This window comes from Accipiter gentilis, chromosome 11 (genome assembly GCF_929443795.1).
Source record: "Accipiter gentilis chromosome 11, bAccGen1.1, whole genome shotgun sequence".
In the NCBI taxonomy this organism is placed as follows: Eukaryota; Metazoa; Chordata; class Aves; order Accipitriformes; family Accipitridae; genus Astur; species Astur gentilis.
Window position 1 is genome coordinate 4,433,686 of NC_064890.1, and position 26,413 is coordinate 4,460,098.

The 26,413-nt window shown below is 41.8% G+C and overlaps 1 protein-coding gene across 9 annotated transcripts; it reads left to right on the top strand.

Moving 5' to 3' along the window:
• Positions 1–668: 668 nt before the first annotated feature.
• On the top strand, positions 669–24,454 carry RBM17 (RNA binding motif protein 17). Of its 9 annotated transcripts, none has more exons than XR_007507723.1 (15): positions 681–752; positions 1,059–1,262; positions 2,520–2,660; positions 4,166–4,282; positions 5,178–5,344; positions 7,280–7,377; positions 8,374–8,430; positions 11,021–11,162; positions 13,126–13,277; positions 13,986–14,062; positions 14,435–14,533; positions 14,893–14,965; positions 15,110–15,656; positions 19,482–20,723; positions 24,321–24,454. XR_007507723.1 is itself a non-coding variant. In XM_049814483.1 (13 exons), the coding sequence occupies exons 3-13, from the start codon at positions 2,538–2,540 to the stop codon at positions 15,211–15,213; spliced, it is 1,209 nt and encodes a 402-aa protein (XP_049670440.1). In that variant the 5' UTR covers positions 681–752; positions 1,059–1,262; positions 2,520–2,537; the 3' UTR covers positions 15,214–16,678. The 9 variants fall into 9 exon arrangements, 1 of the variants encoding a protein (XP_049670440.1); XR_007507726.1 differs by lacking the exon at positions 19,482–20,723 and adding an exon at positions 23,214–23,351; XR_007507729.1 differs by having other exon boundaries at positions 13,989–14,062.
• The last annotated feature ends 1,959 nt before the right edge of the window (positions 24,455–26,413 follow it).

Below are 26,413 nucleotides of genomic sequence, written 5' to 3' on the forward strand. Positions count from 1 at the left end.
TCCTGAGGTGTAGGAATTCTGAGGTGCAGGCAGTCTGAGGTGCAGGAATCCTGAGGTGTAGGAATCCTGAGGTGTAGGAATTCTGAGGTGCAGGCAGCGTGAGGTGTAGGAATCCTGAGGTGTAGGAATTCTGAGGTGTAGTAATTCTGAGGTGCAGGCAGCCTGAGGTGTAGGAATTCTGAGGTGTAGGAATTCTGACGTGTAGGAATCCTGAGGTGTAGGAATCCTGAGGTGTAGGAAGTCTGTGGTGCAAGAATCCTGAGGTGTAGGAATTCTGAGGTTTACAAATTCCGAGGTTTAGGAATTCTGAGGTGCAGGCAGGCAGGGCCCCGGCCTGCCCCACCGGGCAGGTAAAAGGGGGCTCAACTGCGGGTCTGGCACCTTCATTAGGGCTGCAAGTGCAGGGGGAGGTCAGGAATCCGAACGCTTCCTCCCTTCCCTCCTTTTCGCGATCAGAACACCTTTCCCCATCCCGTAGCTCCCGTAGGACGCGGGCCTCCCTCCCAGTGCCATACTGGTGCGCACTAGGCGGAGCTCGGGGAGGGGCCGGGGGGGAAGGAGGGGTGTTGCGCCCGCCGCCCGCCGCCAGGGGGCGGTACAATGGCGGCGCTGCCGCAGCGCGCTCGGCGCCCATTGGCCGAGCGAGGCGTGTGCCAGCGGACGTGATGGTTGTGCGCAGGCGCGGCCGCTCTGCAAGGGCGGCCCTTCCCGGCTGCCTTAGCGGCCGGGTAATGGCGGCGGCGCGGTGACGGGTGAGCGGCGGGCGGTGGGCCCCGGCCGGACGCGTCTGCCCGGGTCTGCCCGGGGGGACCGCCCCGGGCTTCGGGGGGGTGTGGGGAGGCAGGGCGGAGCTGGAGGCGGGCGGCTGTTCCCCCTCAGGGGCCTCGGTCGTGCGGCTGCTCCCCTCGGATGGGTCTAGGCCCGTGTGGAGATGGGGGGGGGGGGGGGAGGTCAGGGCCCCTCAGCTCCCGCTGCGCGGCCTGTCTGCATCCCGGGCCTCGGCCCCCTCCGTCCGCCCGGGGGACGGAAATAACAGCCCGCTTTTTCTGTCGGCGTAGTTACAGGTCCTCTGCTTTGCTCTCTTGTGCCCCCCCGGCTGTGGTGCACCCCGTCCCCTCCAGGCGTTGAGGCAGAGAGTCCCTTTCCCGCCATGGCAGCACCCTCCCCGTATCCATACGCGTAGCCTAACCTACCCCAAGTGCATCATATCTGCCCCAGAACAGCTGCGCTCCTACTGCGTAAACTTCACTCCCCTGTGGTAGGTGGGAATTCTTGTAGCTCCTTGTCCTCATCCTGTTCCCATAGGTGTTATGGTGTTCCCCTATACGTTTCATTCCCTATACCCATATGTGTAATAATCTCCAATGAATGCAACTTCCTCCATTTTCTTGCAGTGAACTCTGTTCTGCTGAGCCCTGGTTGTTTCATATATTTCACTGCAGGATAAAATTGTTGTTTTTTTAAAAAATTTTTTTGCTGAGCTTGCCGCCTTCTGGAGTGGTAATATAATTGCTATCTGCTGCATCTGAGACTTTTTCCACAGGTTTTGGTGCATATAAGTTATATCTATAGCAACTGTAATCTGCTATGTATCAGGCTGGTTCCCTCAAATATAAGTATCTGTCAAATCTGTGGGATCAAGATCTTTCTGATGAGTCTATAAGCTTTCGCTGCAGACCGTTAATCAGTCATGGTTGATCCTGCAGAAAATTAAGAAGTTAAAATTTTGGGGTGAAGATACTGTAATCCAGGCCTATCAGACACTAAACAATGAGTTTACAGGTTGTTCCACAGGTGATAGACCTCTCATTACATTCAAATTTCCTCTTGTTCCGTTCATGTCAAATGTGTGTTGGACAGTGTGATGCATTTCGTGTCATTTTATTGATGTTACCTAGCTAATTTTATATATGTGTGTGTGTGGTGTGTGTGTATGCATGTAAAAGCTCTATGTATTTGAGAGGCCTTTAACTGTCATGGAAATAGTTAATAATACTCTGGTGAGTATACTTAATATAAGAAAGGTATTCCTTTACAGTGATGCAAGAAATAGTGAAATTTAAGAGGATGATTGGAATGTTGATATGTTTGTGTGGATAATTTTTAAGGTTGTCAGAGACAATAATTCCTTTGTGTTTAATTCGGAAGTCTTGAGGCTTGTGTGATGCATAATGTTGAATTTCTTTGTGAACCTCAAAATACCAGTGTGGACTACAGTGTAACTACTTCAGAGCCTGAAATGATTGGTATCTAATACTCCAAATGTAATTTTAGGAAGCTTTGAACACCTGTTAACACTTGAATAGTATTCATTACCTTTAAAACAGTTACTTTTTTACAGCCTTACTGTAGTCATGTGTATCTGCTACTAGCCAGAAAAATGTTACTACTTTGAATTTTCTCTGGGTTTGGAAAAGAGATATATAAAAAAAAGGTGTACAAACATATACAAACTAGTAGCAAATAAGCCCTGGACATCAGTTTGTTATGTCATCTGGATTTTTTCTTTTGTCTTTTAGTTTTAAATTAAAGAGAAAATGTCACTTTACGATGACTTGGGAGTTGAGACCAGCGATTCTAAAACAGAAGGCTGGTCCAAAAATTTCAAACTACTACAGTCTCAATTGCAGGTGAAGAAAGCAGCTCTCACACAAGCAAAGGTATAGTCCCTTTGTATTTTTGCTTTCTATTATTCAAAGTTCCTCTGTGCTCAGAGCATTGAGGAAAGTTTGTGACCTTAGAATACCAATGTGGGGTAATTTCGCTGAGATTTGTCTGAGTTTATAGCAAGGAGCGTAGCAAAATTGAGGGGAGGGAAGCGAAACGCATGTTTCTTGAAGTCTGTTAGAGGGAGTCTTGCAAAATTAAAATTGAATAAAGAACACTGATGTGTGTGCTGCAAACCTCAGATCTTTAACTAGCAGAACCAAACGCTGATCTTCAAATCTAACTTTAAAGATAATGAGATTAAGCTCTTTTTCTAAAGTAATTAAGGATCATACTGTGATAGGTAGTTGACAGTACTGGCTGTTGGTCATTCTTGACATTTTGCGTCAGTTGTTATTTACATGTTTGCATCACTTTATGCTTGCTATTTGAAAGGCTTTCGGTGCTAAAGTGCAAATCGTCATGCACTAGAAATTTTTGCAGAAAGTATTTCCGGTTTACGTGAAAGGGAGGAGTGCAAGCTAATTCCTTGAGCTTAAACTGTGACAGAGCCATTTTCTCTTTTTATTGCTACAGTATTTCACCCTTTTTTTTAAGCAGTGTTGATATTTTGGTTCAGGCAGGACACGTGTTCTTTGTGGTGTGTAGGTTCTAGAGTGAGATTACTTAATTTAAAAAGTAGTGGGATAGATATCGAATACTTAAGTAGGCACAGCATTTTTTTTTTTCACTGAAATTACTCCTGATTTATGCTTCTAAAATTGAGGGCAGGATTTAGTTGATATTTGGACAACCTGCATGAACGAAATCTAAATGGCTACCATATTAGATATATTCTTTGTCTATATAACTGATATGCAGCGTGTGCACAGAGAAATGGAAGAATAGAATAGGATTAGAAAATCCGGAGCTCAGAATAGATTAGTACATTTTGTCAGATTATAATATATGAAGAACAGTAGATCCTTGGAATAAGACTGAGCGCCTTCTTAAAAAAACCCACTTGGTTCAAACTTGTCTGAATTTTTAATGTGTGTTTCTGGTCCTAGTCCAAACTGTGGACTATTCACCTACCAATATATGTTCTAGTAAATGCACAAGCAAAATCTGATCTCATTTGTTTAAAAAGAGGAAGGTTTGCATTGGTTTCACTGAAGTGTTCTTTGAAATATTGCATCAGTCTGTTTTTGTGTAGCAGCTTTTTTTTAGTTGGCAAGCATCTGTCTCAGAACAGCGTGGCCTTTGCCACCCCTAAAACATAACATAAACTTACTTATCCATGTCCGGGATTATTAGAAATGGTGAGAATTACTGTATGTTGATAAACTGAAGAGAAATGATATATTGAGCTTTGCACAGTGAAGAATTTGAGACTGTGGTTTTCATCCTTTTTTAAAAAAAATCGGAAATACTAGCTGCAAGTATGTAAAGAAAGCTGCTTTTTAGAAAACTGTTTTGTTGTCTTTTTAGACATTTTGTGTTTTGGTGATTTTTTCAGAGTCAGAGAACAAAACAAACAACAGTCCTTGCTCCAGTGATTGACCTAAAACGAGGTAGCTCTTCTGATGAGAGACAGATTGTGGACACACCACCTCATGTAGCAGCTGGGTTAAAGGTAAGACCAAGGCAGCTAAGAAGGCCAGCTGTTAACAAATGTTTTAGAATTGGAATTCTTTGACTGCAGACTATATTTTTATTTTTTCATCATCTTTCCTAGTGGTGAAAGAAGTAATCATTTTCTGAAATTCATTTTCTCTGGTCAGAGGTTCTTTAATTAACGAACGTTTCAACTTTATACAGACTTCCATGTGACACAACATGGAATTACCAAGGTTAATGTGCAGTTAAAATAAAACAGTGTTCCTAGCGTATTTCTCCTGGACAGTTGCAAAGTACTTTGCAAGGCAGCAGTTTGGTCAGGTAAATAATGAATGTAATTGTAATTGCACCAGTGGTGGAACTGGACCTGTATGACAATCAACTTAAAAATAAAAGAAAAGCCTGGTAACCTCTTAAAATTGATTTCTCCTGGTAAGGAATCAAAATAAACTTTCTGCCTGAAACTTTTTCAAAGGTGATGGTTCTGAAATAGTTCTTTCAGATGAGAAAAGAACATCTGAGAGGCAGATGATGAAAAAGACTGATGAGATTGTGTGTGGGGGACCTCTTGCAGATGCAAGACACCATAATACTTCTAATAATGAATTAATGGGTTTTGAAAAATTCTTGTCCACGTTGATTTGCTGTTGTCTTGTTTTTGGCAGGGGGAGTGGGTGGGGGTGATTTTTTTCATGGAAAAATTTGAGACAGTGAGAGAGTGGGTGAAATGTTAGTTTTTAAGTAAAGTGGAGATTTCTTTAGTATTGGTGGGATTAGGATACTACCTGGCATTACCTGTCAGGAGTTGAGTTTCGTCTTGTTGGGATTAAGAAGGAAGCATTAAACTCTTGGTGTCCAACTGGATGTTGTTTTCAGACCTCAGCTGAAAAAATTCCTTTTTCTTTTTTGAGGATCCTGTACCTAGTGGTTTTTCTGCGGGAGATGTGTTGATTCCTTTGGCGGATGAGTATGATCCCATGTTCCCAAATGACTATGAAAAAGTAGTAAAACGTCAAAGAGAGGAACGACAGAGGCAGCGTGAGCTGGAGAGGCAAAAAGAGATTGAAGAAAGAGAAAAGTAAGGCTTTCGTTTAAACTCATGACATTGGCAATTATATAAAAAATACACATATCTGTTTGTTTAGTTTTATCCCTCTAAACAGTTTCAGGGAAATTCTTAAAGGTTTTGTGAAGAATACTGTACCCTTGTAGAAACAAGCGCAGTGTTTTAATTAATAGGTTTTAATGCTCTTGCGAAAATCACCTAACAGTGCAAAAAATTATAAGATTTATCATGTTTACAGCCTCTTTGGCTGAAAGATGCGTCAAGTTTTTCTACATTTACTTTATTTCAATAGTAGCAGCAGTAGTTGAGTACTTCATGCATTACTATCAGACTTTGACCTTGCAGATGTTATAGAGTACTCATCACTATAACCCAACTACAGAAATACCTTTCAACACTCAAAGATAAACCATCCTGTCTGCTTTTAAATACTCCAAAATGATACATGAATGCATTTCAGTTTTAAAGATGTAGCTAGCACAGCCTTTGAGAGGCATAGTTGTTTTCTTTTTTAATGTTCTGCATTCAGTTTAAGTGAGTTAATTGTGTATTTATTACTCTCTTGTCTCTGAACAAAAGAAAATACTACTTAATTACCTTAATGCCCTTTCCCTGGAATAAGGAATCTCTCTAATCTTATTAAAGAAGTTGAATGCAGATTCAATGTCCTATTGAAATAGGTGGTAAAACCCCAGCCAGCCAGGCAATAAGATTGAATTTGCTTATTTTAAGTGAAATTAATAGCCAACTTCATCATGGCATGAATCATCTAAAGTCTGTGAAATTACAAGAGGGGTATTCTATTGCTCTGTTTAGACTGTGGAAATTAATTAATATTTCTAGTCGTCTGGACTTCTCTGTCTTCTCTCGCTTATATCTTCATTGTGCTGGTGGAGAAGGAATGCCTGAGGCTCTGTCATACTTTAACTAGCATGCAAGATCTCAGAAATCTGAGCTGTCATTTCTACAGCTTCAGCATTGATTGCTATTTAGTTGTGCTTGTAACTTGCATGTGGGCCAAGACGGTAGTCTTTATCTATAAAATTAGAGAGAGGAAGTGAAAAATATGTAATATGTTCTGTTTTGAAATTGGGGAAACAATCTCAGCCAAACCTGCATCAGATGTATGCTTTTTGATAACCTGGGTGTTTGAATAGAGTATACATTTGTTTTAAATTCACAGTGTAGTGATTCAGAAATTTTGTCTGGTTCCATAGTAGTGTTGTTTTTAGCATCTTGTGGCACAGTTTTGATGGCTGTGCTGGGAATGAGATCTGATTTACGCCCCAAGGTGTGCTCTGAAGTTTTTGGGAAAAATACTTTTTGTTTTTCTGAAGTATTAAAATGAGTAATTTTGTGATAACAATAAATAACAGTTGAAGTGCAAACAGTTCTTGAAGCATTTCTCAGCTAAAAGTTTTGATAGATTTGCCTGCATCTTATTTTAGTTGCCAAGCTAGCTTCTCAATAATCTGATGATTTAAGCATGATGATTTTTTTTTAAATTGACCGAGTCAAGGATATTACTCTGTATAGCCTCTGATGGTGAATTTTAAAGGGATTCTGTTCAAAGCAGGGTGATTAATGTCTCTGTTACCTTCCTGTCGATTCTATCCAATACCTCTTCCATTGTAGTCATTCAGTCACAGTAGTCAGTTTGGACTAGATATATTCACATGCTTCCTCATTTCCATACATTCTCCTTGGCTGACTTGCAAGTGGAAAATGATCTTGCTTTGGATCATCTTATATTTTACAAAAAAATACTCTATGAGGATAAAAGCAAAGAAACAGAAAGTAAAGGTGTTTACTTGCACCTTCATGGAAAACATTATAAAGTGCCAATTAGAGTGTAGCAGTATAAGTCATACTGCAAAGGTGATATCACAAATTAAAGCAAAGTGTTAACTTTGATGGTTTCTTATCCTAACTTACTGTGTCTCCTAGAAGACGTAAAGACAGACATGAAGCCAGTGGGTTCTCAAGAAGACCAGATCCAGATTCTGATGAAGATGAAGATTATGAAAGGGAGAGACGAAAAAGAAGTAAGGGAGCTTTTTATTTTCTTTGATGGGGAAAGAGAAGAAAAAGAGGGGGGGGGGGGGGGGAATTTACAATCCTGTTCCCATTTCATGGATTCTGTATTTCTCTGTTCTCAGCTGAGAAGTGTACTATTATTTCCGAGCCTTTAGAATAAACCTAGCATTTTATTACATCATAACTGTTGTAATGCAGAAAACTTCTTTCTGCAGAGGGAGATGGCAGCTACATTATTTGTGGAAGGACCTCTTTTTACATTAGTTTGTAGATACCTGTTTTAAACTTCTGCGTGATGTAAGTTCCAGGAAAAGGCTGAGGCATGAGATAAAACCAGGCTATGAGAATCACTGTTGAGTTTTCACTGTAAAAGCTTACCATTCCTGCATTTGTTATTTGAATGCCCTTAGAACTAGTTAGCAAAATTTGCATTTGGGTGACAAGATATGTCTTTGCATAAAGAAAACTAAACTTTATTCTCTTTCAGCAACAAAGTTACAGTAAATAATTTGGGTTGTTTTTTATTTTAGAAAAGAAAATTTCTGATGGGACATTTAAAGTATTTGCTCTGCCTTGGAAGTTTGGGACTACATTAGAATATTGCCTATTAAAATATGGAAGGGGCTTTGTACTTTACTCTCATGAAAGTGTAGTTAATTCTGAACAGACTGTCTTTTTCATTTGGCTTAATCGAGCAGTTTTAGAGCTGAAGATTTGTTTCACTGCAGTCTTTAATTTTGAAGTCCTACAAAACGTGTTTGATAGACTCTATATGTAGTACATCACCGCAGTTTGCTGTTGTCTTCCTTGATATGCCTCTCATTCATTTCTAGTTTACCACTATTGAAACTTCTCAGACTGCTCTCTTGCTGCTTTTCTGTTGATAGTGATATATGTTAAGAACTGGCTGGTAAGGAGCCAGCAACTGTATTAAGATTCAGTGAAGCTATTCCGAGCAGCAGAACCTAATCATATGAATGTGTTGTCTTCCATTTTGCTCATAGGTATGGGAGGAGCTGCCATTGCACCACCCACTTCTCTTGTTGAGAAGGACAAAGAACGTAAGTAAACCAAAATCCTATCCTGTTCTCTAAAACCTAGCAGTGGTGTTTATTTCTCACTCAACCTTCTCTTCAGTTAAGTCATCCTGCTGCTCTTCCCGTAAGATTCTTTTTGGCAGAAGAACTTGTACTAGTTCTTTGTTGATGACGGGGAAGCTGTGGGGAACCTGCGATACTACTGTGCTTCACATCTTGGTTCTAAAGGATTCTTTCTGTATTGCTAGAGAAGTGGTTTGGCAAGCTGGTCTGTTATAACCATGTTCAGTTACTCATTTCTGATGTGAAAGAGGAAATGTTGCAGACTGATTTCTCTGGGTAGATTAGAAACCTCCACAGCATGGAGAAGGAATTTGCCCATTACCCTTTGCTTTAGGAGATACTTTATGAATATCTTTCCTGAAGGGGTTATGCACTACAGACAATTTTGTAAGTTTTTGAGGGATACAGTATTTGTTAAAGAGGGGTGTGTGCACTAGTGTTTCCCTCCATGAAGATAGCTTGAAGATTGCAGTTGTCCACCAGATGGCATAGTCTTGCTACAAGAACAAAACTGTTCCCTTTTTTTGCATGTCTAATTGTTTTAAATTTTTAAATTAAAATAAGGAACAACATGTTGTGTATGTTAAAAAATTATAAGAAAAAAGAATCTTATGCACAAAAACTTTACTTTGGGAGTCCTGATTTTATTTATGAGAAGATTCAAATTAAAAAAATGAAGCTTGGCGGGGTAAGTGGATGATATAATACTGAAAGCATTTGAAGTGTGTAAACATTAAAAACAGAAAGAGGTTGTTTTGAGTAAATAATTAAGAGCAATTGAGCGATGTCAAGGAAAAGTAAATATAGGCTGGAAATGGTAGAAATATGCTGAGGGGGAGAGCTTTTAAAATGTGACATGATCTCACAAGGAAACCTTTGTACGGCTTGTTACTTGATGCTCAAAGCTAGGCTGGAAAAGCCTGAGAAAATATTGCTGTAGCAGAACTCCCATAGTTCAGTCCATCTGCTGCTTAAATAGGGATTTTTTTTCCTCATACGACATTCCCAAACTTCACGTCTGACATTTTATTCGATGAGATAAAAGTAGTAGTTCAAAAGAAAACAATCTAAAATGAAGTTGGTCCAAAAGTCCATAAGTACATTCAAAAGTGTGTTCTGCATATTTCCTTTAGTATTCTATAGGGTTTTTTTTACATTTTTCCCATTTGACTTGTCAGTGGAACATAGTTTAATAATCTAATCAGTATGATTGAGATATATATGTATAGATATAGAGATATATATATTTTTATCCCCCAGGAAGAGTTACAGTTCAAAAGCTGTCAGTGAGATCTCTTAAAATTGTATAAATACTTTGCTTCGAGTTGCATTCATTCTTTTTTAATAGACTCATTTCTCTTTTGTCTAAACGTACAGTACTTTTCTTTAGTCCTCAGGCCCCAAGCTGCATGCATTGATCCATTTTTGTCATAATTCTGTTCCTTATGAATGGGGCATTTAAGTTTGCTTGCCCTCTGTCTGGGTAAACTCATTGTTGTGCAGGTGGCCTCTTAATGCTTCTTTTCTCCATTTGATAAGAGGTTTATAAATGCATTGTAGACCCACAGATACAAACTCATTGTATATCCTATGAGGAAAATCCAGAATAACTTAACTCAGATCTTGTTTCTGAGCGAGGGATGAGGGGCTGTTAAAGCAGCATGTGTTTCGTGGATGAGTAGCTGGACATGAGCAGGCAGTGTGCACTCGCAGCCCAGAAAGCCAACTGTACCCTGGGCTGCATCAAAAGAAGTGTGGCCAGCAGGTCAAGGGAGGGGATTCTGCCCCTTTGCTCTGCTCTGGTGAGACCCCGCCTGCAGTACTGCATCCAGCTCTGGAGTCCTCAGCACAGGAAAGACATGGACCTGTTGGAGCGGGTCCAGAGAAGGACCACAAAAATGATCAGAGGGCTGGAGCATCTCTGCTATGAGAACAAGCTGAGAGAGTTGGTGTTGTTCAGCCTGGAGGGGAGAAGGCTCCAGGGAGACCTTATAGCAGCCTTCCAGTACTTAAAGGAGGCATACAAGAAAGCTGGGGACAAACTTTTTAGCAGGGCCTGTTGCGATAGGACAAGGGGTAATGGTTTTAAACTAAAAGAGGGTAGATGTAGACTAGATATAAGGAAGAAATTTTTTATAAAGTGGGTGGTGAAACACTGGCACAGATTACCCAGAGAGGTGGTAGATGCCCCGTCTCTGGAAACATTCAAGGTCAGGTTGGACGGGGCTCTGAGCAACTTGATCTACCTGTCTACTTGAGCAGATGTCCCTGCTCATTGCAGGGGAGTTGGACTAGATGACCTTTAAAGGTCCATTCTAACCCAAACTATTCTATGATTCATGTGTAAAGGAAACATTCTTCTGATTTGGATTTATGTGGAAGACTTTTTTTTGTAATTTATTAGTATAAAAGCAGAAAAAAGTACAACTTGCAGATGAAGAGCTGTCTGTAAATGAGTTAGATTGAAGGCATAGTACTCTAGTGTTCATAACAAGTAGGTAGTTCATGCAAAGTATTTTATTGGAAAAGCAAATGCCTCTGTTTTCTTCAGCTGTAGCATCATTTCCATTTGAAGAGGAGTCAAGACCACGGGCACCATCTTCCAAAGCAGCTATTCCTCCTCCAGTGTATGATGAGCCAGAAAGACCTCGTTCCCCCACGGGACCTAGCAACTCTTTCCTTGCTAACATGGGGTAAATGATTGACTTATGCACATTTTGTGGAAAAAAGCATTAGAAGGTGCTGGAAACCAAAAGTTAAAATAGTTTGTCAGTAGAGAACACAACCCATTGCATGTATGTGGTTAGTCTGAGTGCATGTAGTCCTAACTGCCAGGATACAGAAAAAGCAGTGGATTTACTCGATTGAGAGAAATGTGTTTGAGGTGGTTGCATTCAATGCAGTGCTTTTAAGCGAGTTCTGAAGCCACATTCCAGTATAAAGTGTTTATGGCTGGTACAAGCCAAGCTAATGTAGTATACAGGAAAACACAGATGGCATGTTAGTTCCCCTAGGTTTCTTTTCCAGCTTTGTCTTAAATTTGTTACATACCAGTGGGCAAGTCATTTCAGCTCTGCTTTGTTTGTTTGTTCAAAAATTCAAAGCATATTTGCATGAATGTGGCAGCTGTGGCTGCAAATCTGTCCATTTACTTTTCTGCCTTGGATTAACATTGTATGTAATGCTTGTGTTACTACTGTGGCAACAAAGAGAAGTCAAATTTATAGTTAAAAACAGCTTAGAGACCTCATTTGAAAGGTGTAGTGGTTAGCTATGGCCCTCTTATCAATCACATCAGGTGCTGTGGAAATGCAGACTCGGTGGAGTCAGACCTGTATCCAGGAGGAACACAGACATAAAAGTGTAGTTTATTATGTTATTATGCTGCATTTCCATTTTGGAGACAATTTTTCATGCAGTTTTTTTATAGAAACGCTTTTTGCTTTTCTTACATTGTCCAGAAAAAGGATAACCAAACTCAGTACTGTTGGACCAGTTTATGCATTGTTACCATCTCTGGTTAGCAATGCTCTGGGACCTTCACTTCACTGAAGGAAGTGCTAAAAGTGTGACCTAACCTGTCTTTCTTTGCCCACACAATTGGCGCTACTGTTTATCCTGTGACTTAAGTGTTTTAACCTTTTGGCATTACATAACCAGACTTTTTGGGTGTTTTCAATATGTCTTTGTATGTTTCATATAGTATGCTTCGAAAATAGTCATGTAGTCACCGATCCTGCATTTTCTGTGTAATGGTATATGCCCATTGGTAAAATGGGCATGACTGAGCGTAAAATATTCACTGTGGTGTCAGCTACTATACCATGGCATATCTTTTGTGTCTTGGCCTATGTAGCTATGGTCTCTAAAGAAATGTCAACACGTCTAGGTATGTTTTGATTCTATCCATTTAGTGGGAATGTCAAAACCTGTCAGTGGAGATGCTTGTTGTAAGGTACATACAAAAAAAGGGTACCTTTAAATAAGTTGGGGACTTTGTTGCCTCAATATGGTCTTAAAAATTCAGAAGGGTGAGACATGTTTAATACTGAGGATATCCAGATTTGTTACAGGAAGGGCTAGCAAAGCTGTGTATTCAGGAACTTAGGCCAGCTTTGAACTAGTAGATAGTGGAATGTGATCTCATGTGGAAAGTAAATATTCTACATCTGCCTTTTCTCTCAAGCTTTTGATACCAGCCGCTGACAAAGACAAGAAACTGGACTAAATAGATCTTGGTCTAACCTGTTTTGTGATTTACTGTCAGCAACCTGATCTACTGAAAGGTCTCCCTGCCCATGGCAGAGGGGTTGGACTAGCTGGTCTTTAAAGGTTTCCTCCAACCCAAACCATTCTATAGAGTGTACGATTCTGACTTGCACTGCTAATGGAAGTTGAGTTGTGTTTGTAAAAGTATGAACAATTTTATTTAGTCAACTTACCTGACAACTTTTATCTGTAATTTAGGGGTAATGCTTTTAATCTTCACAGGGTGCTGCAAAATGGCTAGGTTGTGAAGTCATATAGAAGCTCTTAAGTTTTCAGTCTCTGTGTAATGAGATTTTAGGAGCTGGGGTATTTGAGCACTCAGGAGAAATGCAATGTTAATGTTTTGTGTAAGAAACCTTTACTAACTGATGCTTTTTCTCTTTGCAGAGGGACAGTAGCTCATAAAATCATGCAGAAGTATGGTTTCAGAGAGGGCCAGGGGCTGGGAAAGCATGAACAGGGGCTGAGCACAGCACTGTCAGTAGAGAAAACGAGCAAGAGGGGTGGCAAGATCATTGTTGGTGATTCGGCAGAGAAAGGTAATTTTGTCCTACACCAATAAGTTTGTGAAACACAGTCAGGGAAAAATAATAGTTCAGGCTCTGTGGAAGCTCCTCGATTTTTTTGTTTACTATCTGTCCTTGGAGAAAATAGAATTGGAAGAATGACTTGTGTTCCTTCTTGTGGAAATTTATCTTTTTAATCTTTTTTTAAAGTTGTCCTCAATTAACTATTTTAGCTTACCCTCCCCTTCCCCATCAGTTGTCCTCCTTTAGTGTTTGGAATCCTCTTCTCTTCAAGGGGTGATCCAGCTCTCCTTCTCCTGGCTTCCTCCCTATCATGTGCTTTAGATACTGCTCTCATTCCCCTGCTGTTGCCTGATCTAGAGGCAATACCTAGGCTTACTAGAACAGCACCTCTGCCTGAGCACAAGTATTGGCAGTCAGGAGATCTGATTTTTAGTTCTTAGGGGATCTGATAGAATTCTGAAGTTATGAATGATTTCCCTCAAAGAAATAGTATGTCGTCAGTGTTCTATCTTAATTCACATTCCGTAGCAGTGATTTTTCTGCTTATTGTCCTTCCAAATAGCTATGAGTTCTGAATTCCTCGCCAATATGAAACTACATTTTGTGGCTTTTAATCCATTGTTTGATAACAGTAAGATTCTGATAAAAGCCCCCATATAAGGTTTAAATGAGCTTTAATCTTAAATTATTCCGTGATTCACTGTTTTATCTTCATAGCAGAAACGGGCAAGAAAGCGGATTCTAACCCCTTGACTGAGATACTGAAATGCCCAACTAAAGTGGTCTTACTAAGGGTAAGTTGGGAGTAAGGGAACGTGTCTTGGCATTTGCAGCATATTTGACTGGTTGAAATGTTTAAACCTGTGTTCCTGTTACAATGACTCTATACAGTTCAAAAGGTTCTGGCCTGCAACTACATGGTGCTTTATGTTGTGGAGAAAATATGTGTCTTCCTGAGATGCAAGTTGTGACTGTAAATCAACACTGCTTTAGATTATACAATTACTTTGTCTTAGTGCTAGGGAACTGTCTCCTCCTGTGGCTCTTGACTGGTAAACAGAAGCTTAAAGTATTCATTGTCACAGTTGCATGCATCTGTGATTTGTCTACATAATCATCTGTACACACTACATCCAGTGAGTTGGGTTTATTCTTTTAACTTTCAGAACATGGTAGGTGCTGGGGAGGTGGATGAAGATCTAGAAGTTGAAACTAAGGAGGAATGCGAGAAATATGGCAAGGTTGGGAAATGTGTCATCTTTGAGGTAAGAGATAATCTGTCTCTCTTTGTGGTTGCTCTGAAAGCAAATTGGGCGCTTGTCCCTCACAACTGGCTTGTTACTGCCTTAGAGAAGGGGCATAGATTAGAAGATCTTGCAGGGTCCTTTGCTGTGGTATAATTCTGTATTTTCCGTATCTGTGAGATACAAACTTCTAATGTCAAAAACTGGGCAAAAATCTCTGGGTATTGTACTTTTGGAACCCTTTTCTGGGTATTGTACTTTTGGAACCCTTTTATTGTGTTCTTTTCACTATTTCTGTGAAGAACAGCAATTTAAAATAGTATTTATGCTACTGTTCTAATTACTTCTGGTTTGGGGGGGTGGGGGTTGTTTTATTTCAGATTCCTGGTGCCCCTGATGATGAAGCTGTAAGAATATTTTTAGAGTTTGAACGGGTTGAATCTGCCATCAAAGGTAGGTACTATCTTGTGTCCTGTGAACCTCAGCGTTAACTTCTGTAGAGAGATTAAACAGTCTCACTGATTAGACTGTTCAGCTAAAGAAACGTTTATTTTATTGAATTGCTGCTTGCTGACCTGTTCTTGGTTTCGATTCCAGCTGTTGTGGATCTAAATGGAAGATACTTTGGAGGCAGAGTTGTGAAGGCTTGTTTCTACAACCTGGACAAGTTCAGAGTACTGGATCTGGCAGAGCAAGTTTGATTTTAAAAATCTAGCTCGAGGTGTCACTGTTTTGGCAATCATGTTTTCAGCAGTAGGCTGGGAATAAAGAAGAGAAAAGTAGCTTTCCTAGCAAACTGGAAACAAGCCTCATTGAATGGATTTTTCGCATTCGTTGTGACTTACATTTTTTTGTAATATAAAGCCCTTTGAAAGTAAGATTCACGCCTGTGTGTTTTTGAATTGCACAATTCTGCTTACTGCTCTGGGGATCCTGGTTTTTTTGAGCTTTCAGATGACTTTCTTCTTTTGAAAACCCACTGCCGAGGAGATGCTTTGTCTGTATTCCTGCTTTCCTTGTTCTGGTGCTTCATCGTGGAGTCCCTGTGCTGCATCCACAATAAGTGGGAAGCTTTGGAAAAGGACTGTGTGCTATCATACTTCTCTTCCCTGGTGATATCTCTCAGAGTTACAGCCTTGCTCTCGTAAGTCCTCCGTCTCTGTGCGCCAGAGTGATTTGCGGTCCTTGGACAGTTGGCAGCTAGTTTGTTCTCTCCTGACTCCAGGACAATGCTTTCTATGCCAGAATGGAGACTAAAGTAACAAGGAATGAGTCTGTCTTTCTTCCCAAATCCAAAGAAAATACACGTTTAACCCAGGGAAATGGAAGGAGGAAGGAACTTAAAATGCTTAGCCATTTGAATCAGAATGAGTGGACTGTTAGCAGGAGCTCTGTGCTGTCAGACAGTCTTTGCTAGAAATATCCAGGGTTAACTGATTACAGGTCATGACTGAAATGCTATAGGTAGAGCTGAGGGAGACTCATTCTTGTATCTGGCCAGCTATCAGAGTCTCACTTCCTCTAACATCACACATAGGTAACTAACTTTAATTGATTCAAACCTCACATTTGCGCTCTCTCTATATTTGAGGTCAAATAGGGTTAGGCTTTTTTTTTTTTGAGGAGTGCCAGTGGAAGTTTTCAAAGTAGAAGGTGATAGAAGGAAATTCTCTTGTGAAAATCTGAAGCGTTGACAAACTAAACTACTAAACACTACAACTTTTTTTTTTATCTGATGTAAAATAATATATAGCACTCTGCTCCTGATTTTATGTTTGCTTTTGGTTTGGGAACAGTATGTGACAAAGAGTTGGCAAGAGGTGGCTATGCAACGATGACAGTTGCCTCTGTGCTCCATTGCACCTAGAATTGTGCAGATATTAAAATGGAAGTGAGCTCTGAGGGCATTTGAGCTGTTTGAAAGCTGAAGCTGGATGTCTTTTTCCTGTTATACACATGTATTGGGGGGAGGGGGTATAGACCTGTAGTTGATCAACGCTGTGAATATCTCCAGTTATTGCCCTTTCATTAAGTTTTGGCTGCAGATCTATATGACAAACCCTTGGTCTTGTGTTTTGCTTATTTTGTCTGCTTGTGTTCTGCCAACCTCTGTACAAACATTTGCTTGTAAAACAGAAAACAATTTTTAAAAAAACTTGTATTTTACCTACTGTGTGTTGGCTTCCTTACTGTCCTCTTCTTGCACAAGGCCTTCCCACAGAGTCAGTCACTCCTACAACCACGTGTGCTGCTGTTGGCAGTAGTTGTAATCCACCATTAGAAAACCTCTACTGCAGCAGAGGTGAAGAACCGGCCTGACTAATACGAAAACTACAGGACTTGGGGCAATAACAGAATCTAGATTCTGTTATTGGCTCTGCTGGTAGTTTTCTGTTTGACCTTGAGCAACACTTTAAGGCCTTTGGTACTATGTAGTAAAACAAAGAAATTAGCCTAATACGAATTGGCATAGATTTGCTTCTAAGAGTCAGATAATTTGAGTGACACACTGTAGGTTAAGCACTGATAACAGATTTAGTATAATCTGAATTTAGCTTGAAATATGACTTGGCTTTAAGCAACATGATTTATTTATGTCTTTTATTTCAGCAAATACCTCTGTTCTGAGTGACTAGCTGTAAGCATTTCCTGAGGTATACAGACTATTTTTTGTTTCTTCTAACCACTTGTTCTGCTGTTTCCTCTGTAATACCAGCTTCTGAGAAAACTTTGAGTTGGAGGTCTTCCATTTTCTGAAAATTGCTTTACTGGCAAGTTTTGAACCATTTATTTTTTAAAATCCTTATTTTTAAATAATAAGGTTGAAGACTTGTGGGTAAAGTTTACCCCTGGAAATGTAATGGGGAGGACTTGTTCATTGAGTGTTTTGTGTAGGAGATTCATGCTGTAAATAAAATATTTTTCTCTACCGTGGGGTCACTAAGCATAAGCATACCTCCTTCTGAAGTGTTAGCAGACCTACACTGCCTTATTTTCATCTCTTTGTGGGTACTTGCTTTGGTGGATGCTGTACAAATACATGTCACTGGAGCCTGCTTTGTAAGCAGTTGCCCTTTAGGCGCTGCCACAGGAAATGCAAACACATACACAGGTGTGGAAACCTGAAAAGGATCAGACACACTGACCGAGGTCCTTAGTCAGACCTTACTGGTCACGGGTAGTGTAGTTGGTAGGAAGCATTTTTGTGCAAATGCACATTCTTCCACTTGGCCTGTGTTGATGTGCTGGCTCAGACTTTCTCAGGTGTGGCTGTGTCTTGCATGCCTTTAAAAATTTAGTTCTGAATTTACGTCTCTACTTCCTACCTATTCTGGAATCTTGTTACTGACTTCTATTTCTAGTAGTTTCTCATATTACTTTGTATTTCACACCTCCAGCTCTTCCTGCTTACGCATCGTTTTTTTCCCCTCCGTGATTAATCAGCATCCTCTCAAAAGGCTCAGCAGCACTTAATTTGGAGTTCCGTGTTGCAGCCACAAAGTTTTACTTGTTTGTCTTTGCATACTTGAAATTGTGCACCCACCTTTTTCTGTAAGGTATGTATTTGCAACTGGTCTGAAGCAATAATATTTTTGTTTCTGTGTGGTGCCTTAAAAGGTTATGATTTTTCAGAAAATGAAAAGGATGGTGGCCTGTTAAGATACATTTGCATTATTGGCAGTATGGTATTGGTTTTACTGCTTCAGATGAAGCATTTGGTATTTTTCAGGCCTGTTTTCCTCAAGTTAAGCTTTAATTCCATGTTTTAAGTACCCCTGTAAATACTCTGATTCTCTAATGGGCTGAATAACTGAATCTCCTCTCGGTCTAAGTACGAACTGTTCGTTACTTCTGGGAATCTAGATTAGATGCCTACTTAAGAGAGATTTGGCAGTGTCCTGAAGGTAACAGCAAGCTGAGAGGGACGTGTAGGACGTGTTAGCCCAGAGCTGAACCAGGTGTCCCAAGTCCATTATCAACCCTGAAGTCTTAAGAATAAGGATTTGCATAGTGGCATAACCATTTGCTGCCTTGTTTTCTTCCTAATTTGTAACACTGGCTGCTATTTTAAGAGTGGGGAAGTATTGACTTGATGCTTTTGTAGTTATAACCTCAACGTTCCATTCCTGAGCCGTAACAGCTATTTCAGAGCCCATCATTATGTACATAATTATGATTGTATTTTCTTATGCGCACTGTTCTGCTCTTAACCTATGTTGAATTTCAGCTGTCAGTTTATCACTTGCCTACTCGGTGCCAGACTAAAGAAATCTGATGACATGGAGCTCTTAGGGAACCTCTGTAACATTACTATTATCAAAATCTAAGCTTGGTTTGCCAATACTATATGAAAGGTGAGAGCTGTTGCCCCAAAGTCTTGCTATCCAAACAGCCATACGAAGAGGGAGGGAGGCAGGTACAGAAGTGTCTTGCCCAAGGTCATGCAGAAGGCTGATTGGAGAGTTGGGATTGTGCCCTATTGCCCTAAACTTGCAACTACACAACCAAAACCCATATTCCTTGTGGAGTTGCTTTTTATTTTAACAACAGAAAATGGTCAGTGCTCTTAGCCTCGAACTTTGGATTCTGAAGCGAATTCAGCTGAGCAGGAGATGTAATTTGTGTGCTGGAGTCTGCGTAAGCGCTTGCCTTTTGAGGTGCTTATCTGAAATCAAGCTCCTGCAGTAGGTTTGTCTGAGTGTGTCGGGGTATTTTACCCTTCTGTGCAGGAGAAAATGTGCATTGTAACCCCATGTAGTTTTTATAAAGATAGAAGGAAAAATACGGAATGCTTCCAAGAGGTTCTTAAACCTCTTAAATCTTTCCTGCTCCGCAAGCAGAAGTCTAATGAGGGAGTACGTTCTGTCCTTACAGCACCTAGTGCAGGAGGACCTGAGCAAGGCTCAGATTCATCCCATGTTAAATTAAATTACATCCCATGTTCATGCCTGGGGTTGTTCCTCCTAAGGTGCAGGACTTGGCGCTTCTTGTGGAGTTTCATGATGTTCCTGCCAGCCTGTTTCTCCAGCCTGTCAAGGTCCCTCTGGGTGGCAGCACGACCCTCTGGAGTATCAGCCACTCCTGCCAGGTTGGTGTCATCTGCAAACTTGCTGAGGGTACACTCCGCCTTATCATCGAGATCATTAACAAAGATGTTAAACAGGACTGGACCCAGTATAGACCCCTGGAGTACACCGCTAGTTACTGGCCTCCGACTAGACTTTGTGCCACTGATCACCACCCTCTGGGACTGGCCATTCAGCCAGTTTTCAGTCTACCTCAGTGTCTGCTCATCCAGCCCATACTTCAACAGCTTCTTTATGAGAAGGATCCTATGGGAGACAATGTTTGAAAGCCGTACTGAAGTCCAGCTATACAATATACACTGCTTTCCTGTTGTCTACCAGGCCAGGCATTTCATTGTAGAAGGCTATCAAGTTGGTCAAGCATGACTTCCCTTGCTGAATCCATGCTGACTACTACTGATGATTTTCTTGTTCTTCATGAAAACAGTTTCCAAGATAGCTGCTCCAGAATCTTAGAAATAAATGAAAATTCTCTAAAAATTGGAAAAGAGCAAGAGCATCCATACAGCTGAGGGCTGCTTACAGATGCATTTGGCATTGATAGTGTGTTCCTGACCTGGTACAAGACTATAACCCTGTTCCTTTTCCCAATAAAGCAAGAGCTGCTTGTGATTGTGGAGAATTTACTATGCTGCTTACAAGCACTTTCTGTACCCGTAACTGCAGTACGATGTGGTAATGATTAGCTGCTTTGGAGAATTCATGCCTTTAGGTGATTAGGCACTTGTCCTTAAAAGAGGAATAGGGATTGATTGTGTTAGCAGTGCACTGTCTGTTAATGTGCTGTCAGCTGAACAATGAAAGCGTACAGCCTGTCTGCAACCAGAGGGTTTATTTGCTATTTTGAAAACTCCTGTGGTTTTTCAGGTGCTGTCTGATTTCTAAACCTTACATTTGTATTTCTGTAGGAAGGAGACCCTTCAAGAGAGACAGGCATCGTGGTGGGTTGTCGCACCACCGCTTCTAGGTCCACTCGCTGGCCAAACTACTGCTACTGCTTGGTGGCAGTCAGTGCCTGAGTTTGGGCTTCACCCCTGTGCCAGAGGAAAGAATTGAGCTTTTGTGAAATTCTGGATGTGTCAGCCAGGAGATTTGGCTTTCTGCTGTGCTGAGCTGCAGAAGAGGTGGGTTTTTCACAGATGCATTTCAGAGCAGCACCTAGGCTTGGGAATTTTTTTGGTGTGTCCTATAGGCAAGACTTTTAAAGGACTTCCCTCTTGCCCTGTGATGGTGAAGATTTTATTCTAGCTGCATAGCAGTTAAAGAGCAATCCCAGAGCCTTTATCATCTGATCAGTTTGGCTTATGTGAAACTTCATTAATTTTCTCACAACCTCAGGGCCTGCCTTCTCCTTTGAAACCCCCCATGGACTTTCAGAAATGTGAAGGCTTTGAGGTTAGCGCTGGACTAAACCCATCGGCAGGGAGGCACCGATGGGCAGCAGGTGACTGACTCCTTACGCTGTGTTCCTCCAGTGTGATGGAGACTACAAGATAGCAGAAATACAGAATGGTCCTTGTATCTGCTCTGTGAGTAGAGACTTTTGCTGTCCAAGAATCCAATGCTGATTTCTTTTGAATCCTGTACACCAGATCCAGACATTTTTGGGAAAGCTTACCTTCAAGTGTGAATATTCTGTGTTGATTCATACTGCAGGACCGGTCAAGGGCAAGCCTGGTGCTGTGTGACCATGGAAAAACAAAGCAATTCCTGCAGAACATTGCTCACATACCTGCACTGACTTCTGGTTATGGCTGTAAAAGGGAGAATTGCGAAGTCCACCTGGAAATAAGCAGGCACCTCCTGGAAGGACGCATGATACTTGACTGGGTGTTTAATATGTGAACCCCATCTCTGCCCTCCTTTGGCCCAAAACAGCATTTCAGGCAGGTGTTTTTCACCTGTGATGTAGTTTAGTGGATAAATACACCTGCTTTTCCTTTTTCTGAATGTTGGCTTGCTGCAGTGTTGTGGAAAACCAAGTGTTTAAGCTAAGGAGGTAGGAGTGCCGGTGCTCGGAGTAGTGGATGAGAGATGTTTGTGGGTATTTTGAGGTGTTGGTTGATTGAATAACTGGTCTGTGTGTGAGAGGAGACAGATCTCGTGGGAAGGCTGTCATCGGTGCCTGTTACGCATTTGCAGAGTGAGCTTGAAGGTGAAACTTTTCCTCAAAGGACTGCAGTGACATTTCACGCAGCATAGAGGATGATAGGATTTTTCAAGGATGCAAAAACTGGCAATTTTATGAGTTACTTATAACATTAGCCAGCTCCAGAGCCTGTGGGCTTTAACCCCTGGGCAGCTATAGACCTAATCGTAGATACTCGTGTCTTGTGTCAGGAGCAACAAACAAGTAAACTGCTCCTTTCTCCTCCTCACCAAAGGATCTGTGAACTCTGAAACTTTCTTCAAATGAGCACTTAGGTTGGTAAGATCACCTTTCTCTTTCTGCAAGTCAGGGGGTTAGACATGCTGCTTCCCTTGAATGTCCAGGGTGATTTTACCTCCTATTTACTGCAAAAAATCTTTTGTGTCACTCGAGATGCAACTCAGCAAGTTAGTGGCAAGGAGGAGAAAATGCAGTAAAGTCTGTAGGACTTTTAACTGCTGGAAAAAAAGGTGGGAAAACCTGAGGTCTTCCAATTCTCTTTTCAAGAGAGAGCAATGGATGACAAAGTCCTTGTCTGTATGCCCTTGCTTGATAGCTTACCCAGCATTATGCAGTAGCTGATAATAAATACAAATGTGATCCTGGAGTGAGCTGTGCTCCGTTAGTGATCTTGCTGTCTGTGTCAGGTGGGGCTGGGCGTTGCTCGTGGCTTTCTGTATGCAGGAGCAAACCCACAGCTTTCCGTATCAGTAAGCAAAGCCCTGCTTGAATGGGGGCAAAAATGTATATTGAGGTGAAAGAGCCGCAATGGAAGAGCAGAGATGTGAAAGCCAGAGAAAACATTGCATTTAATTGGAAAAGGGATAGTGTGTATACTTCTGCAGATTTTTCCTCTCATATCTTCTTTCTCTGATTTTTGATCGCTGCTGAGCTCATGATTGTGGCTTTACAGCATTTCTTTTCTTTTCAGCATCAGGAATTAGGGAAATCCCAAAGCCCGGGGATTCGTGCTGCATCTCATTCTTGTTAGAACAGAAATGTAAGAGCACAGCCTTGTGTCTTATGTCCAAACGGTGTTAATACACCCTGAGCTTTCAGCCCCGTAGCTATGAGCAGCAGGGGACAGGGGACCGAAGCTCTGCTCCCACCGGACTGTGCCTCCTGTGCAGGACATCCCGCTGCCCTGCATGGGCAAGCCTGAAGGCTGGTGCTTGCCTGCCCTTCAAGCAGTTTTAATGCACTGTCTCTCCAGCAATTTGCTTTACAAGATAAACCAGCTAACGTTGGGGATGGCTAAAGCAGGTGCCGGAGGTTTTGCAAGGATGCTTAAAGCTCGACAACCTCACCTATATGGAAAACAGGATCTTTTCCAAGATGATGACTAACCCTTTCCTTGCTTCTCTCCTGCTTCTTATTCCTCCTGTAGAAAGAATGTGTTTTTTTCCAAAGCAGTTTTTAAGCATCTCTCCACTTCATAGCCCTTGAGTTGTTTTTCCTCTCCCAGTCTCTAAGGTGTGATCTCTAGCTTCCACTTGAGAGCTTGCAGCAAGTCAACAGCTCAGGAATCCATGTGGTCCTGCCAAGACAAAGGTCTTCAACTCATCACAGATTTCTCCACCTTTTGCCGTGGGCAGAAAGCTAGGTAACTTTTTTGGACTTTGCTGCTTCGAACTTGTAAAACTCGTATAGCAACTGTGAACCAAAACTCAAATGATACTCTAGCAAAACACACAAAGCTCCTCCAGCACCCGCTCCTCTTGTGAGAATGGGAAGAGAAAACCGGTGGCTTGTGTGTCATTTCAGGAAAATGCTGAGATTCTGCAATTGTAGTGATGCAGAGTTGTCCATGGGAGAGGATATGGGCTGGAGCAATTCCCAATGACTCGTCTTCCCTCTTTGTAGGAGAGGGTGATGCAGTCACCCAGAAAATTTGAAGATCTTTCTGGGGAAGTAATCATATGGAAATGAGGTGTACTCAAACCAGGATTTGTGTGTTTGCTTCACGCACAAATTTCAGAGGAAGACCATCTCCCTGTACTGCACCAGTTAAAGCTCTGCACATCATCCCATGTAACACAACACAGTTGCTTCTGCAGATACAGTCCCAAAAGTACCACGTTCACCTGCAAGGGAGTCAGGAATATCAGGCTAATAAGGAAATCAAGTCCTGAAAATGTGGCCACGCATCACAGTGCTATTCACGTATTTCCTCCCCCTTTCCTCACTTTGCTTTCTACCTGATAATTTCAAAGTGTTTTTCTTAGTTTTATTTCTATCCAGCAGGTTGCTTTGTTCATGGGCAAAGCCTAACGGTCTTTGTTTTTCCTGCAGCGTTTCTGCAGCTGAAGCTTGGGGAACATAAAAGCCTGGGATCTTGAGGCTGCTATCAGTTTTTATATTAAAAAATAATGATGTGGACATCATAAAATCAATGCATACTTTTTTTCCCCCCGATTTAAGGAAAAAAAAAAAAGGGGGGTGGAGTTAACTGCATGGCAAGGATTTGCCTCACCAACCCTGGACTGTGTGAAATAGAATTGATTATTTGTCACTCTGGATGCATCAGAAGAAGGATGGAGATGTTTCTCCAAATGTGACGTTTTCTTTTCAGTGCCAGGTGGGGGTGTGGTAGCAGTTCAAAGCCATGGAAATCAGTGGAGAGGGGAGACTGAGCTTCCTGCATGGGAAGAACAAAATCACATTTAAAAACCTGCTTGAGCAGGCAGCTGCAGAAAAGCCACCAAGGTATGTGACATCTGACAGCGGGTGGTGCTGCTGCGATAATTACTGCATGTAGATCACTCCTGGGAAATGCTGTCCAGCTCCCTGCTGGGACCTTTCTCTCCAAAACCCAAAAGCTGTTGCCTATGTGCAAAACGGGAGACCAAGGATCCGGAGCTGTGCAAGGGACTGAGAGTACCTGCTCCTAAGTGTTTGACCTGTATCTCTCTAATCCAATCTTGTCTCAACACCTTTATAGAGCACCTAAGCTTTGTGATATGAAGATGCCAGCTCTAATACCAGAGGTTAGCAAAAAGTAATCTGTCTAGGTCAGGTTGCAGCGCACATGGGGTTTGGCTGGACAGTTTCCAAAAGCTCATCGTTCCCAGTCCCTGCTGCATCTTAAGCCTTGATGACCTGGTTGTGCTGCCCGCTCTCCCAGCAGAAACGGCATTGCCATAGCTAGCGAGAGGCCACAAGCCTCTCTGCAACTTTCCCTTCTGCTAAATTTGCAAGGCTGAAGCGTCAGGCTGGAGATCAACACGTGGGGAGAGCTCGCCTGTGTGAAAGGGAGCTGGGTACCAGGTCTCTGTGGCTGCTGGAGCGTGGGAGGATTAGCAAAAAGGCCTTGAAAACGTGGGCACGGGCTGAAAAGAGAAGCCTCGGGGCTATAAACAACTCGCTGATGGTCAGTGGCTGGTCACTGAAATGCAACCTTGAGAGACTGGTTTAGGTGTCACAGCAGCAGCTCAGCAAGAAAACGGCTGAGCGGTGGGATAAGGGGCCTGATGCTGCCTGGGAAAGCAGCACCTTCAAGCAACGTGTAACCCAGGGGGTGAGGATAAAAGTCTGTCTGAGCACTTGAACGTCTTATAAAAGGACAAAATAGGATTATGCGAGCCAGATCGATCACGTAAGCATAGCCCACGATATACTCAGCGCTAGCAATTACAAGCACCCTTGTCTTTCTTGGGTTCATGCCACGCAAGCCATTCAAAAGGTTATAAATATTTTAAACAAGCTGTTTGCATTATTACTTGCTTGTAGAATACAACCCTGGTACTGAAGGAGATCCCCATGACTGATTCTCGGGCTGAAACGTCTGCATAGCTCCAGCTCAAGAAAAGCACCGACATCCCTGTCTCAGATTGCTACCACCCATTATCGTGCCGTACCGCTAACTGGAAAGGGAGGTCAGTTCAATACTGGTTTCCTGGCTGAGCAATCACCGATACGAAGCTCCGTTCCTCCCTGTATAGGTAAAGATGTCTCTGCTTCCCTTAGATACGTGCAGAAATGCCGAGTAGCTTAGCTCGGCTCCTGTGCTCCTTGATACGAAGCCCTGTTCTGCACACCTATTGATTTGGTGCAAGGTGGGGAAGGGAAGTTAAATCTCCATCTTGGCCAAAGAGGGTTTTTCTGGAGTTATGGATGAAGCTGAGGGCTGCGGTCACAGCATCTCGGTCAAATGTGGGTTTTAAACCTGGGAGAAAGGTAAAAGGGCTCTTGGCTGGGTCAGTTTTAACTAAACAACCCCCCTAAAATATTAATGGTCATTAAATTATGCTTTTGTTTGCTTCGGAGACAGCTTCCTACAGGACACGGTGGGAAAGGTGCTGGCAAACATTGCTGCTCCAAGTGCCTCTCCTGTGGAAACCAGAACTTGGGAAGGTCTCGAGAAGCCATCTGGACCATCCCTCAGCCCCAGGGCAGGATCAGTGCTGGCTAAGACTGTTCCCAGCGTATTTGCCATACCTGTTCCAAACACCTCAAGTGATGCTGAGCCACCCGCCACCCTCTCTGACCGTGCAGCCTGGCGTTTGTGCTCTGTCAAGAGGAGAGATGTCCTCCTTTCACCATCCTGGACCATATTTTATTTAGTTTAATCTAAAATCTAAACCTGGTTTTGGGACCAGCTTGCTTCTCAGTGGTTTTCTATTATTATTATTATTATTATTATTATTATTATTATTATATATTTTT

What these genes read in the sequence shown, in the direction of transcription:
- RBM17 (XM_049814483.1), top strand. Translation starts at nt 2,538, where the DNA reads ATGTCACTTTACGATGACTTGGGAGTTGAGACCAGCGATTCTAAAACA. An exon ending in GGAAATGTGTCATCTTTGAG is followed by an intron (nt 14,534 to 14,892) that starts GTAAGAGATAAT and finishes GTTTTATTTCAG; the next exon opens with ATTCCTGGTGCCCCTGATGA. An exon ending in GGTTGAATCTGCCATCAAAG is followed by an intron (nt 14,966 to 15,109) that starts GTAGGTACTATC and finishes TTTCGATTCCAG; the next exon opens with CTGTTGTGGATCTAAATGGA.